General features: G+C 40.9%; 2 protein-coding genes across 3 annotated transcripts; both read right to left on the bottom strand.

Annotated features, from left to right (window-relative positions):
* Positions 1 to 261: 261 nt before the first annotated feature.
* ptger3 (prostaglandin E receptor 3 (subtype EP3)) lies at positions 262 to 4,109 on the bottom strand. Its single transcript, XM_068591563.1, has 2 exons — positions 3,191 to 4,109; positions 262 to 2,415 (listed from the first exon to the last, which is right to left on the bottom strand). Exons 1-2 carry the CDS (start codon positions 4,043 to 4,045, stop codon positions 2,089 to 2,091), a joined length of 1,182 nt encoding a protein of 393 aa, XP_068447664.1. The 5' UTR covers positions 4,046 to 4,109; the 3' UTR covers positions 262 to 2,088.
* Positions 4,110 to 5,445: 1,336 nt separating this feature from the next.
* On the bottom strand, positions 5,446 to 10,010 carry zranb2 (zinc finger, RAN-binding domain containing 2). 2 transcript variants are annotated; one of them, XM_068591678.1, is made up of 10 exons: positions 9,861 to 10,010; positions 9,133 to 9,185; positions 8,924 to 9,032; positions 8,629 to 8,711; positions 8,469 to 8,545; positions 8,145 to 8,303; positions 7,888 to 8,054; positions 7,321 to 7,380; positions 6,547 to 6,795; positions 5,446 to 6,324 (listed from the first exon to the last, which is right to left on the bottom strand). In XM_068591678.1, the coding sequence occupies exons 1-10, from the start codon at positions 9,914 to 9,916 to the stop codon at positions 6,267 to 6,269; spliced, it is 1,071 nt and encodes a 356-aa protein (XP_068447779.1). In that variant the 5' UTR covers positions 9,917 to 10,010; the 3' UTR covers positions 5,446 to 6,266. The 2 variants fall into 2 exon arrangements, with proteins under 2 accessions (XP_068447779.1, XP_068447780.1); XM_068591679.1 differs by having other exon boundaries at positions 9,139 to 9,185.
* Positions 10,011 to 10,273: the final 263 nt, after the last annotated feature.

Raw genomic sequence — 10,273 nt, 5'->3', positions numbered from 1 at the left:
TTTTAAATGCATGGATCAAACCCCAGTTGTTACAGTTGAAGTAACTGCAGCACAGGATACAAGCTTAAAATGCAGAGGCACAAGCACAATAAGTGAAGCATTTAGGAAAGTGAACATTCCTCATATTAGTGTGAGAACACTTCAAACCTATCACTTTTTGATTTTTTTTCTGCACATTCATAGCTGGAAATGAGATCTAGAATAATGATAAATAATGCCAAATTACATTCCTTCTTCCTGCTTCTGCATCTGAACCCTACAACAACATAACTTCTTCTTTTTTACACATGGCTTTTGCAGCTACCAGTTCTCTTCTGGGTCAATATAATTGAGCTTCTATGTATTCTCACATTTGAGAGGCGAAGGCAGACCCGAGCAAAGCAGAGTGCGCATGAGTCTAATCTTGTTGGTTGATGTGCTGGGCAGGCAGCGCTGTCGGTGTGATAAGTGTCCCACAACGCGAAGGTTACCATGACAGCAACTGTGGCCCTCCTTGAGATGTGCACGAATGAGCTGGGTCTCTTCAAATACATAATAAAATACATAGTAATAAAAAAGATCATATTTACATCGCTGTAGAACAAATGAATTTCCCACTGCATTCTTGGGAAATGAAAACAAATCCTCTCTCGTGAATTGCACTGTATCCATTCAAAAGAAATGCACTTTTAAGTTATTTTTAGAGGTAGCATCACGGGTACAAAGACACTATTTGGCTGATAAGAACAAAACGCTTGAATATGAAACGCTGAGTCAATCGCCACAGAATAAAAAGCATGAACTTGTGCAGAAGCTAAAAAAGATAAACACACAGACACACAGCAACAGCCCCCGTGTGCTAATGTGACTGCTGTCGGCCGACACAGATGAAAGCTTGTGAAGTCACATATATTGGGTGCAGCAGTTGAACAAGCTGTTTCTGGCATGCTAAAGATGTTTTTGATCTTTTTTAAATTGTGATTTGTACAGTTTGGACATGGCTTCCTTCATTTCATTATTTTTCTCCTTGTCAGCCTCGTATCCAAAGACCTTCACTCTCTCTACGTATATTGATGTAACTTGTCAAAATTCTGCGCAAATTATGTTTGTTTCTCTCCAGAAACTTTTGGCTGGTGAAATTAGATAGATACACACACTGTGTATTAAAAGAACAAGAATACTATTTCTATCTAATACTATACTATCCGTTAAAATACACAGCGATTTCCTCACTGACATTTTTACAGCCTTGTATCCGGAGGCTTTGCCATAATCTCATAATGTTAAACATCACAAATACGATCCTTTCCTTTGAACACTTCTTCATTAGAGTGAAATTGAAACTATAAATTGCTGGGAAAAATGTGCACAAAAATGTACTAGTGCACTCATATTCAGGAGGAAGAGGGGAGACAAATGTAATGCTTCACATTTTATAGTCCTGGCTGCTCGCTGTGGAACACCATGTACAGCATATCATATAATTTACAACAACTGATCCCCATTAGGTAGCTTTGTCAGCATTCAGAAACAATTCTTAGTATTCTACTTCTTATTCGCTAATAAATAATCTTACTATCAACAACTGGCTCCATTTTAGGATTTGGTTACATTTCATGTAAGATATGGCAACACTATTTACAAATGAACACATTTACAGTTTATTTCTTAATTTACAGACATTCACAACAAAAAAAAATCTCCTTTAGTTTATGGCTTCAAGTTGTTGAAAGCAAGGACTCAGTTCAGAAACTAAAAGTGCATGAGATGCATCACTTCCATATAAGTCAATTTAGAGGCACACATGTCCAGTTCTTGGGCCCGGGAGATGTTATCAAAACGGAAAACAATGAGGGGATTCCTGGCCCCCACGCTGCAGCCCAATGCAAGAAGAGACAAGGTCATGCATACTTATGCTGACGAGGTGACCTTAAATGGAATTAGTTTTAATCAAATGCGCCCAGAGCAGATTTGGCTGGATGACATGGAGATAAATGGCATCCCATGTTTTTCACAACACATCCAAGACAATAGTGTATCCATTTTCGCATCCGTCCAATGTGTCCCTGCTTCAAAGTCACAAGATAGCAATCCCTGTCAGAGGTTGACTTAGCCACATTGTGGTTTGTGAAGGTTGATGCTGTCTTGCTTCGGCTTGTTAAGGGCATCCAAAGCCGTCTGGGTCTCCTTCTGTTCCTCTATGGAGCAGTTGGACACTGCATTAGCCACGATGCAGAACTTGCGCAAGAGGATCTCCCTGAGGAGCAGATAAACCCACGGGTCGAGGATCTGGTTGAGGGAGGCCATGCGGATCGCTGTCAGAAAAAAGTTACAATCTAAGTGGACGTCCCGGCTGGAGATGTGATTGGAGGACACTGCGGTTGCATTGCAGTCGTGCGAGGACACCTGGTTGGAGACCATCCTTAGCATGAGCACCTGAGGAGAGAGGCAGGCACAAGTTGTATGAACCAATAGGATTACGAGGACAACTGTTCTTCAGGGAAAATGCACCATTAAGGAAGCCTCTCAGAAATCAACGTCTATTATGCATACTTATTGGGAGGGAAAAATTACCTTTTTATTTAATGTAAGTATTCTCAAGAGAATCCTGAGTAGATATAACAAAACAACTAGAACAGCATAATGTTCACATTCTACTTACTCTGCCGTCACTGCTACTACAGGGCTGCGGTTTATATTAATGTTCTCAGCGGGACTAATATGTGTCTCAGATGACCTCATAGCACATTGAGCAGACCCCCCAAACAGGACTTAGCTAAGTGTATTGCTCCTTAATGGGAAATGTCAGCTACATGGCAAAGGAATCAGACATGACAGCATTTATCTGACAGTTTTGTGTTTGTGGGGCAGAGAGAAGAGAATTAGAGTAACAAAGGGTGACTGAATGAATTAGTGATTAAGGGAAGTGTGCTGTGTCTACCTACTATGCTACAAACTGGAGATGAAGCAACTCCAGACATCTACAGCTGTTTGTGACAGGCAGCTGACAATAACGCCTGATTAAAGTGTAAAATATGACACAATCCAATTGATCAGGTTAGTATCCGGGCTGTCAGAGTATGACACTTTGAGAGAACATTATTTCAAGACATAGAAAGAAAGTGTTAGTACTATTATATCAGTTTAATTTGCCCATATGGGACTATTGGTTGTAAGAAAGGTGTTCGCTGCAATCGCCCATAAAACATACCAGCAGAGGAGACCAGCATATAAGGAGGACGCACATGATCCCTAACAGCTGAATGACGGTTTCCGTGGTCAGCCGTTCCCACTGCTTTGAAGACTGAGACGTGCCAGACTTCGTTTTACACCGGCTAATTAAGCCCCGGATCGTCACTACATTGCAGAAAAGTGTAACAAGCAGTGAGAAAATACCAAGTACGGCGAAAGTGATGGCGAAAAACATATTGCCAGGGACTTTCCTGTCCCCCGTGCTGATGAAGCACCAGGTGCCCGGCCACTGACGTGTGTATTGCCCGACGCCCGCAGTGGGCAGCAGCGCAAAGAGCAGCACAAGACACCATATGACAGCCAACGTCTGCTTTGTCACACTTGTCTTCATGTGGTTGGAGTACCAGTGGGGGTTTGTGATTGCCAAAGCTCGTTCAATTGCCATGGCGCTGGCCAAGAAGAGAGAGCACAGGCCAAAGGTTGTCATGCACACACCGAAAAAAGCGCACAAGTTGCCCGATGAGTCGATACGCTCCCATTTCAGATCAGCTCGGTAGACTGATATCACTATAGGACTTGTCAAAAGCTGTCCAAACAGGTCAGTTAACGCCAGCGATCCAATGCAGAGCAAGAAAGACTTTTTCCTTTTATTTTCCTTCTTTTTGTAAGAGATATACACCAGCATGAGAGCCAATGAGTTGCCCACCATGCCAGTGATCATCATGGTTATGGGGAAACCAACTGATACGGATCCACAACTGGAATTCTTGGTGTCATTGCCTTCGCGCAATGACTTGGAGACGTTAAAGTCCAACATCTCTCCATTTGAGATTTGCAAGCCGTGCCGAGAATCACATCCGTCTGTATTCATCATTTCGAAAATGATGAGCCGATGTACAGCTGGTAACCCATGTGTGTGTCCGGCATCGTCTTCTTCAAACTGCTTCAACTGAATGCAGTGCGTAAAAGCGCGTCAGGTCCTTTACGCGCAGGAGGCGGGACTGTGACGCGCTCAGAGGAAGCAAACATGGTCCTGAATACACTTTGTAATTAACACAATTTTTAAAAACCTTGTCGGACGTCTGGAATATTTTGATTTTAAGATCTTTACATTTCTATTTAAAGTAGAAACTATGTAGGGTCCTGACGTGTACTACTCTCGCAGACGCACCTGCTCCGGACGAGTCAATTTCCTTGAGATTATCATCACATTTTGGTGAAGTCATGCACATACGGGCAGATCCGTCGAATGAGATAAATGGTTGAAAAAAAACCTGCTCTTCGGCTTTTAAACAGAGACATCACTGAAACATAGTTGTTGAGCTTCTGAAAGCATATAAGAGTTTACTGGTAGGATTACAAATGGGGTAAAGTCATACTGCAACCTTTGGTTGATGGAGAATATCACAAAGCTTGGTAGGCTTTATTCATCATTTCTCATACTAATAAATACTAGTTATAAGCTTGCTCATATCACAATGGCCATATTATAGCATACTGGCCTATTAACTGACAGTATGGTACAGTCAGATAGCACGTGTTTCTTTCTCTGCACAAAAGCACCACCAGCATCTTGTAGCAGGCTCATACCGGCCCACCTAAACCTTGCAGCATTTGTTTTACATATTTTGAATGCAGTCTTTGGCATATTGTATCAGCTCTGAAGGTACCACGTGATGGGATAATAGCTGACTATTCATTTATGTGACTTTCGGCACTATATGGAACACCGATGTGCTCATCCCAGGTCCCTGTAACTCAGCATCATATGAACAGTAAAGAGTGCCACCTGTTGACCGCAATGAGAACGACAACACTAACGAGTGGAGCCCAGTCAATATTAAACTACTCAGGACCTAAACCCAAGTATTGAGGGACATTATTAGTTTGACCAGCCTGCATCATATTGTAAGTCAGACCGTGAATAAGGCTCTCTGGTGAAGAGAAATAGACAAGATAGTAGTTTAGCCCAACTAGTAGCACTCGCTATAAAACTGACTATGACGTCAGCGTTATTGAATCCATTGCATAGTTATGAAAGCTCTAGTATAATGCCACTTGTTATAACGTCTTCAGTGGACTGCTGTTAGTTTGCAGGTTTCTCAACGGTGTTACCAGCTTCATTTCCTCAGATAACTGCTAAATACAGCGATAGCCGAGCAACACATCCATCAGACTTTGAACAATTATTAAAACAGTGCTTGACATTGCCGGTTTCTCGAGACTTCACAGCCTAATCATAGCAAAATAAAACATACAAGGAAGTAGCAAAAAACCATTTCAACAGGAGTTTATTTACAAGTGTACATTGGAGTTGTTTCACCAATAAAGTAGTGTGCCACACTACCATTAATCGGGATATACTGTACGGTGTTGGATATTCTGAGTGTACTAATCAGGAGCACGAATATCAGCATTTTTTAATTTTTTTTATGTAATAGTTTGCGAAGTGAAAAATTAAGAGGAATAGTTAAGTGGTAAAACAGGTGACAACTGTGTAAAGGAAAAAAGTGAATACCTAAAGTAAAGAATTTTGCATTTACTGTCATTTAGTTAAAACAAGCAATATCGTAAAGTAAAAATACTTACCTTGAAAACACAAAGCAAAATGTATTTATTTATGAAAAAATTACAACGGGGCTAAATTCATTGCTGTCTTATTGTAAATTGGTGCTGAAGTACTTTTATTTAAATGCATTCATTAAAAAAATTAAGTGGTGAAAAAGTTATCAAAAAAATATTTACTTCCCCACAGATGAGAATAAAATGTACTGCCACGAAGATAAGGGGTTAAAATGGCATACAGCCGCTTCACAGTATATCTGATTTGATATGGGCCAAAACATGTATGTTCATTGGACGCTGCAGTTACAGACACTTGTCACAGATTGTGTATGTGGTTTTGAAAAGGGAGCTCGTATTAATGGATAAACAGCTAAGAGAAGCCATGTTTTCCGCTGTCTTTTTTTTGAGGGAAATAAGACTTTTCTAGGAAAATGGACAGCATACTGAAATTATGTAGTTGTATCCTTGAAACACAACATGCACTTTTTTTTACTAAGGTTCCTTTACTGGTTTTAAAGGCTGTAATTAAGTTATTTCTTTTTTGAACTGGAGCCAGAATCGGATGATCCAGGGGACTGGCCGCGGCGCCTGAAATCACACAAACACCATGGGAAGAAGAACAAAGTCAGCAAGTTTAGCAATTAAAACTCACTTATGCATAGTTGAAAGTAAGTACAAGGTCACAAAATATAAAGACAATGTAACAAGGTAAAATGTGAAGATATTTCTGCAAATCTGAATTCCCTTAAGCGAGGCGACAGATGGCTAATATTTGACAGTGCCATTGTGGTATTCCACAGAAACCCAAACCTTTCGGACGAATGTGATCTAGAACGTCGCCGCTTTCCCTCTCCAGATGAGGACCTGGAGCGACTGCGCTTCTGTCCCCTCTCTGGTGAGGAGGAAGGTGAGCGGGACCTCTTCTTGGGAGAGGAGGAAGGAGAGCGGGACCTCTTCTTGAGAGAGGAGGAAGGTGAGTGGGAGCTCTTCTTGAGAGAGGAGGAAGGTGAGCTGGACCTCTTCTTGGGAGAGGAGCCCTTTCCAGACCTGGAACTGGATCTTTTAGGGGGAACATCAAGCACTGAGTTCAGTAAGGTCAAGACAGCATCTCAACAGTGTGGGTATTTATCAAGTTTCATAGATTAAGGACACGTATCTATAGATTAGCAGTACTGAGAACATTTGAACCAAAACCAATGATTAGCTTCCTCTGGATACAATGAAAGTGAGCACCAGTGTGAGATGCTTGATGAAGACCCCCAGATGTCTATTCAGACTTTTGAGCCGTGGTAACATTCAAATGTAGTTCAGTTCATACACAAACTGCATCTTTTAAGCTCTCTGGCCTAATTGAAACATTACAAAAAAATACATCAAAATGATTGACAAATGTCAGGACAATTTTAGTATTTTCCAAATGAATTCAGACCAAAATGACTATCTGCAGAATGAGAAAGAGGACTGTAGTGGATTTAGTCAGATCCAGTCTTTGTTCAAACTTGAGTTAGGGAACAGGACTGTTTTGGAGCTTTCAGCCTCATACATACACTCTCTAAGGGAGAGAGTGTATGTCACCTCATTCACCTGGAGTGGGACCTCGAACGAGATCCTGACCTGGAACTGGATGAGCTTCTAGAGCGGGACCTGAGAAAAAACAAAAAAAAACAACCTTTCCAATATTTCCTTCACAAGAATAAAACCGCTTGATGGTTCACACAGCAAGGCACATGATTTAACTGCATAGAAATGTTGAGTAAAACTATTCTTGGCTTACTGATAAGCAGATATTCTGAGCAATAAAATAAGCATTTGGGGTTTGGAAAAAACAAACAGTAAGACAACTAAAAACTGTAGAGGTAACAAGTGCCAACACTGAACATGAGTGCATTTCAAGACTAGGATAAGAACAATCATTGCATTTCTCCTTATCTTAAGCCATGGGCGTTTAAAAAAACAATAAAAAAGAGTTTTGCAGAAGAAAATACAGTTTGCACATCACATTTGTAACACCAGACGGGGGAGGGTTGATAAAACAAAAAACAATATATTATCAGAATACAACATGTAATGTATGTTGATCAGTAAATCAGAAGGAAGATTGAGCTGATACTGACATTTTGCCCGGAGTTACCCTTGACCTGTACCCTTTACCTGGACCTCGACTGTGAACTGGAGCTTGAGGAGCGCGAAGATGAGCGGGACGAACCCGACTGACTGCCCTTTTTCTTAGCAGGCTTGTCCTCATCGTCACTGGCATCCAAGTCGTACTTTGACAGGTCTCCCTCGCCCTCTCCTTCTTCATCATCATCATCATCATCCTAAGAAGGAAGTGTATAATATTCCATTGTTGTGGGCACATTTTATAGTACTTGCATTTCTGAATGTCCAGCTCCAGCGACACAACTTACATCCAATTTGTATTTGGAAAGGTCACCCTCTTCTTCTTCTTCTTCCTCCTCCTCCTCCTCTTCCTCATCTGGAACTTTTGCTACTTCTTTCTTTTCACTTTCCTTTGAGGGTGGTGTGCTGCCGGACCTTCCACGAAACTTTTTCTTTTTCCTACCAAACTTGGACATTAACATAATCTTGTGTGAAAATTACATTTGACAAAGAAAAATGTAGTTAAATAATTTCAGGACACATCTAAACATTTGTATGCTTACATGCAACTTACAGTAGGTCAGCAGCATTGTTTCAATAATCAAAACAGTAAATTGTCAAGTGGAACTCACTTCATCATATTCACCATCAGAATCCTCCCGTTCAATGTATTCCACATTCTCTCTTTCATTGAAACCTCCACCATAGCCTGAAAGGCGAAGAGGAAAGTCAATCAATAACCATCTTTAAAGATGTATTAAAAACTGGAAAACTATACATCTAGTTAGTTACCCGTTCTTTCTTCAAGCTTGGCATACTTTGGGGTGTTACACATGTTGCACTCTGACCTCCTAGCCCAATTGACATTGCCGCATCTGTGTAAGGACAAAAGGAAAGGAAAAAATCTCAACACATTTTAAGAAATACATCTCAACACATTACAAAAATAATAATATCTTTCTCAACTTGCTAAACTTCAAAGTTGTATGATGTTTTTCACTCATAAGAAACACCTTTTTCCATTTGCACCAGTGTCTGGACAACGAAACATTTTTGTAGTTCCTTATAGTTTAAAATAGACACATACGTTTTGCATTGCCAATCATTTGCACTGAAGAGGCCTCTGCTCTTCTCAGCCAGAGTTTTCCCAATCTCTGTTCCTCCAGCTTTCATCATCTTTGCCTCTGTGGTTTTCTCTGTGCAAGCAAAAACAAAACGAAGGCATTTAATACATCTGCTTTGCGACAGTATGTATTAAACGTCTAAAACATGTATGTATTTGTATAAAGGACTCACCCATACCACATCTGTTACAACTTGTTCTTCTAGCGAAGTTCACGTTTCCACACCTGCAAAAGCATACACAATAAATACATTGTGAACAAAGATATGGCGTGAGCTGGTCACTTCGTTATTCAGGCACAGGCAAAGTGTGCTGCAAAAAAGATGAGTAGTGTAGGTGTATTAATGGTGCATGTGCCACAGCGTTGGCACATGAGACGTGATACAGTCTGTGTCAAAGGCCTGTGCACTGACGGCAGCAGCAGGCTTGTCGTTCATGGAAGACGTTTTTAACGCAGTTTCTGTGCAACACGACACTGCTCTGTTTAAGTTAGACTCCAAACTCATGACAACTTGGCTTGTACAACATTGTAAATACCGCCCCTCAATAGTGAGTGGGACTCTCACCCAACCTACAGAAGCTAACGACAGCTAGCTTAATGTCTTACAAGTCTGCGCACAACGACAACTATTGGAAACTCGCTGTCACGTAAAATCCAAAACAAGTCTCCGACCCGAAATGCTTAATTTAGTCGCCGTGTTTATCCAGTTCATAATGCAGTAAATTAAGGAAGACGCAAGGTAAATGTGTACTAAGCTAGTTTGCGTTAGCGTAAAATGCTAGAAGGCCGAAGCTAACCACCGTTTGCATGTCAGCACGACCAGCAATTTAAGCACAACACGTGTTGCTACGCTCATACGTGAAATGGAGAAAAACTCATCTAAATGAGAGCAGCACTCACTTCTTATCAGGACAAATCCAGTCCCCGTCGCTAACTCGAAAGCTCTTCCCTGACATGGCTGTGGCTGTTAGCTAACGCTAGCTCGTTGGCAGGGTGTGCTCTGAGTGCTCATGCAGCAGCTAGCTAAACCCGGCGCCTCCTCCTCCCTCGGCTGATGCCTTCAGGTGCAGTTCGGTAGCACTATAAACTCGTCTTTCCTTTGGATTTTATTTTTCACATAACTTTAACCAAAGATAATACATTTGCAATAACTATTTGATTATTATTATTATTATTATTATTATTTAAATCAATTATATTTAGATGTATTTAAAAAAAAGTCACTTTACGACAAATTTTAAACGAAATTATCGTTACAATATTCTGCTTCTCCCACCCCCACGGAAGACCCGAATGCATCATTAACAAACGAA

This window comes from Clinocottus analis, unplaced genomic scaffold (assembly GCF_023055335.1).
Source record: "Clinocottus analis isolate CAN_PGR_092001 unplaced genomic scaffold, fCliAna1.0.p SCAF_25, whole genome shotgun sequence".
Taxonomy (NCBI): domain Eukaryota; kingdom Metazoa; phylum Chordata; class Actinopteri; order Perciformes; family Cottidae; genus Clinocottus; species Clinocottus analis.
Note: the sequence above shows the minus strand (reverse complement) of the source record. Positions and strands in the feature narration are given on the sequence as shown.

Coding starts and splice junctions, on each gene's coding strand:
- ptger3 (XM_068591563.1), bottom strand. CDS start 4,045: ATGATGAATACAGACGGATGTGATTCTCGGCACGGCTTGCAAATCTCA. Junction 2,416..3,190: donor TATGCTGGTCTCCTCTGCTG/GTATGTTTTATG, acceptor CTCTCTCCTCAG/GTGCTCATGCTAAGGATGGT.
- zranb2 (XM_068591678.1), bottom strand. CDS start 9,916: ATGTCAGGGAAGAGCTTTCGAGTTAGCGACGGGGACTGGATTTGTCCT. Junction 8,546..8,628: donor CAAGCTTGAAGAAAGAACGG/GTAACTAACTAG, acceptor TTCGCCTTTCAG/GCTATGGTGGAGGTTTCAAT. Junction 6,796..7,320: donor CGTTCGAGGTCCCACTCCAG/GTGAATGAGGTG, acceptor TCCCCCTAAAAG/ATCCAGTTCCAGGTCTGGAA.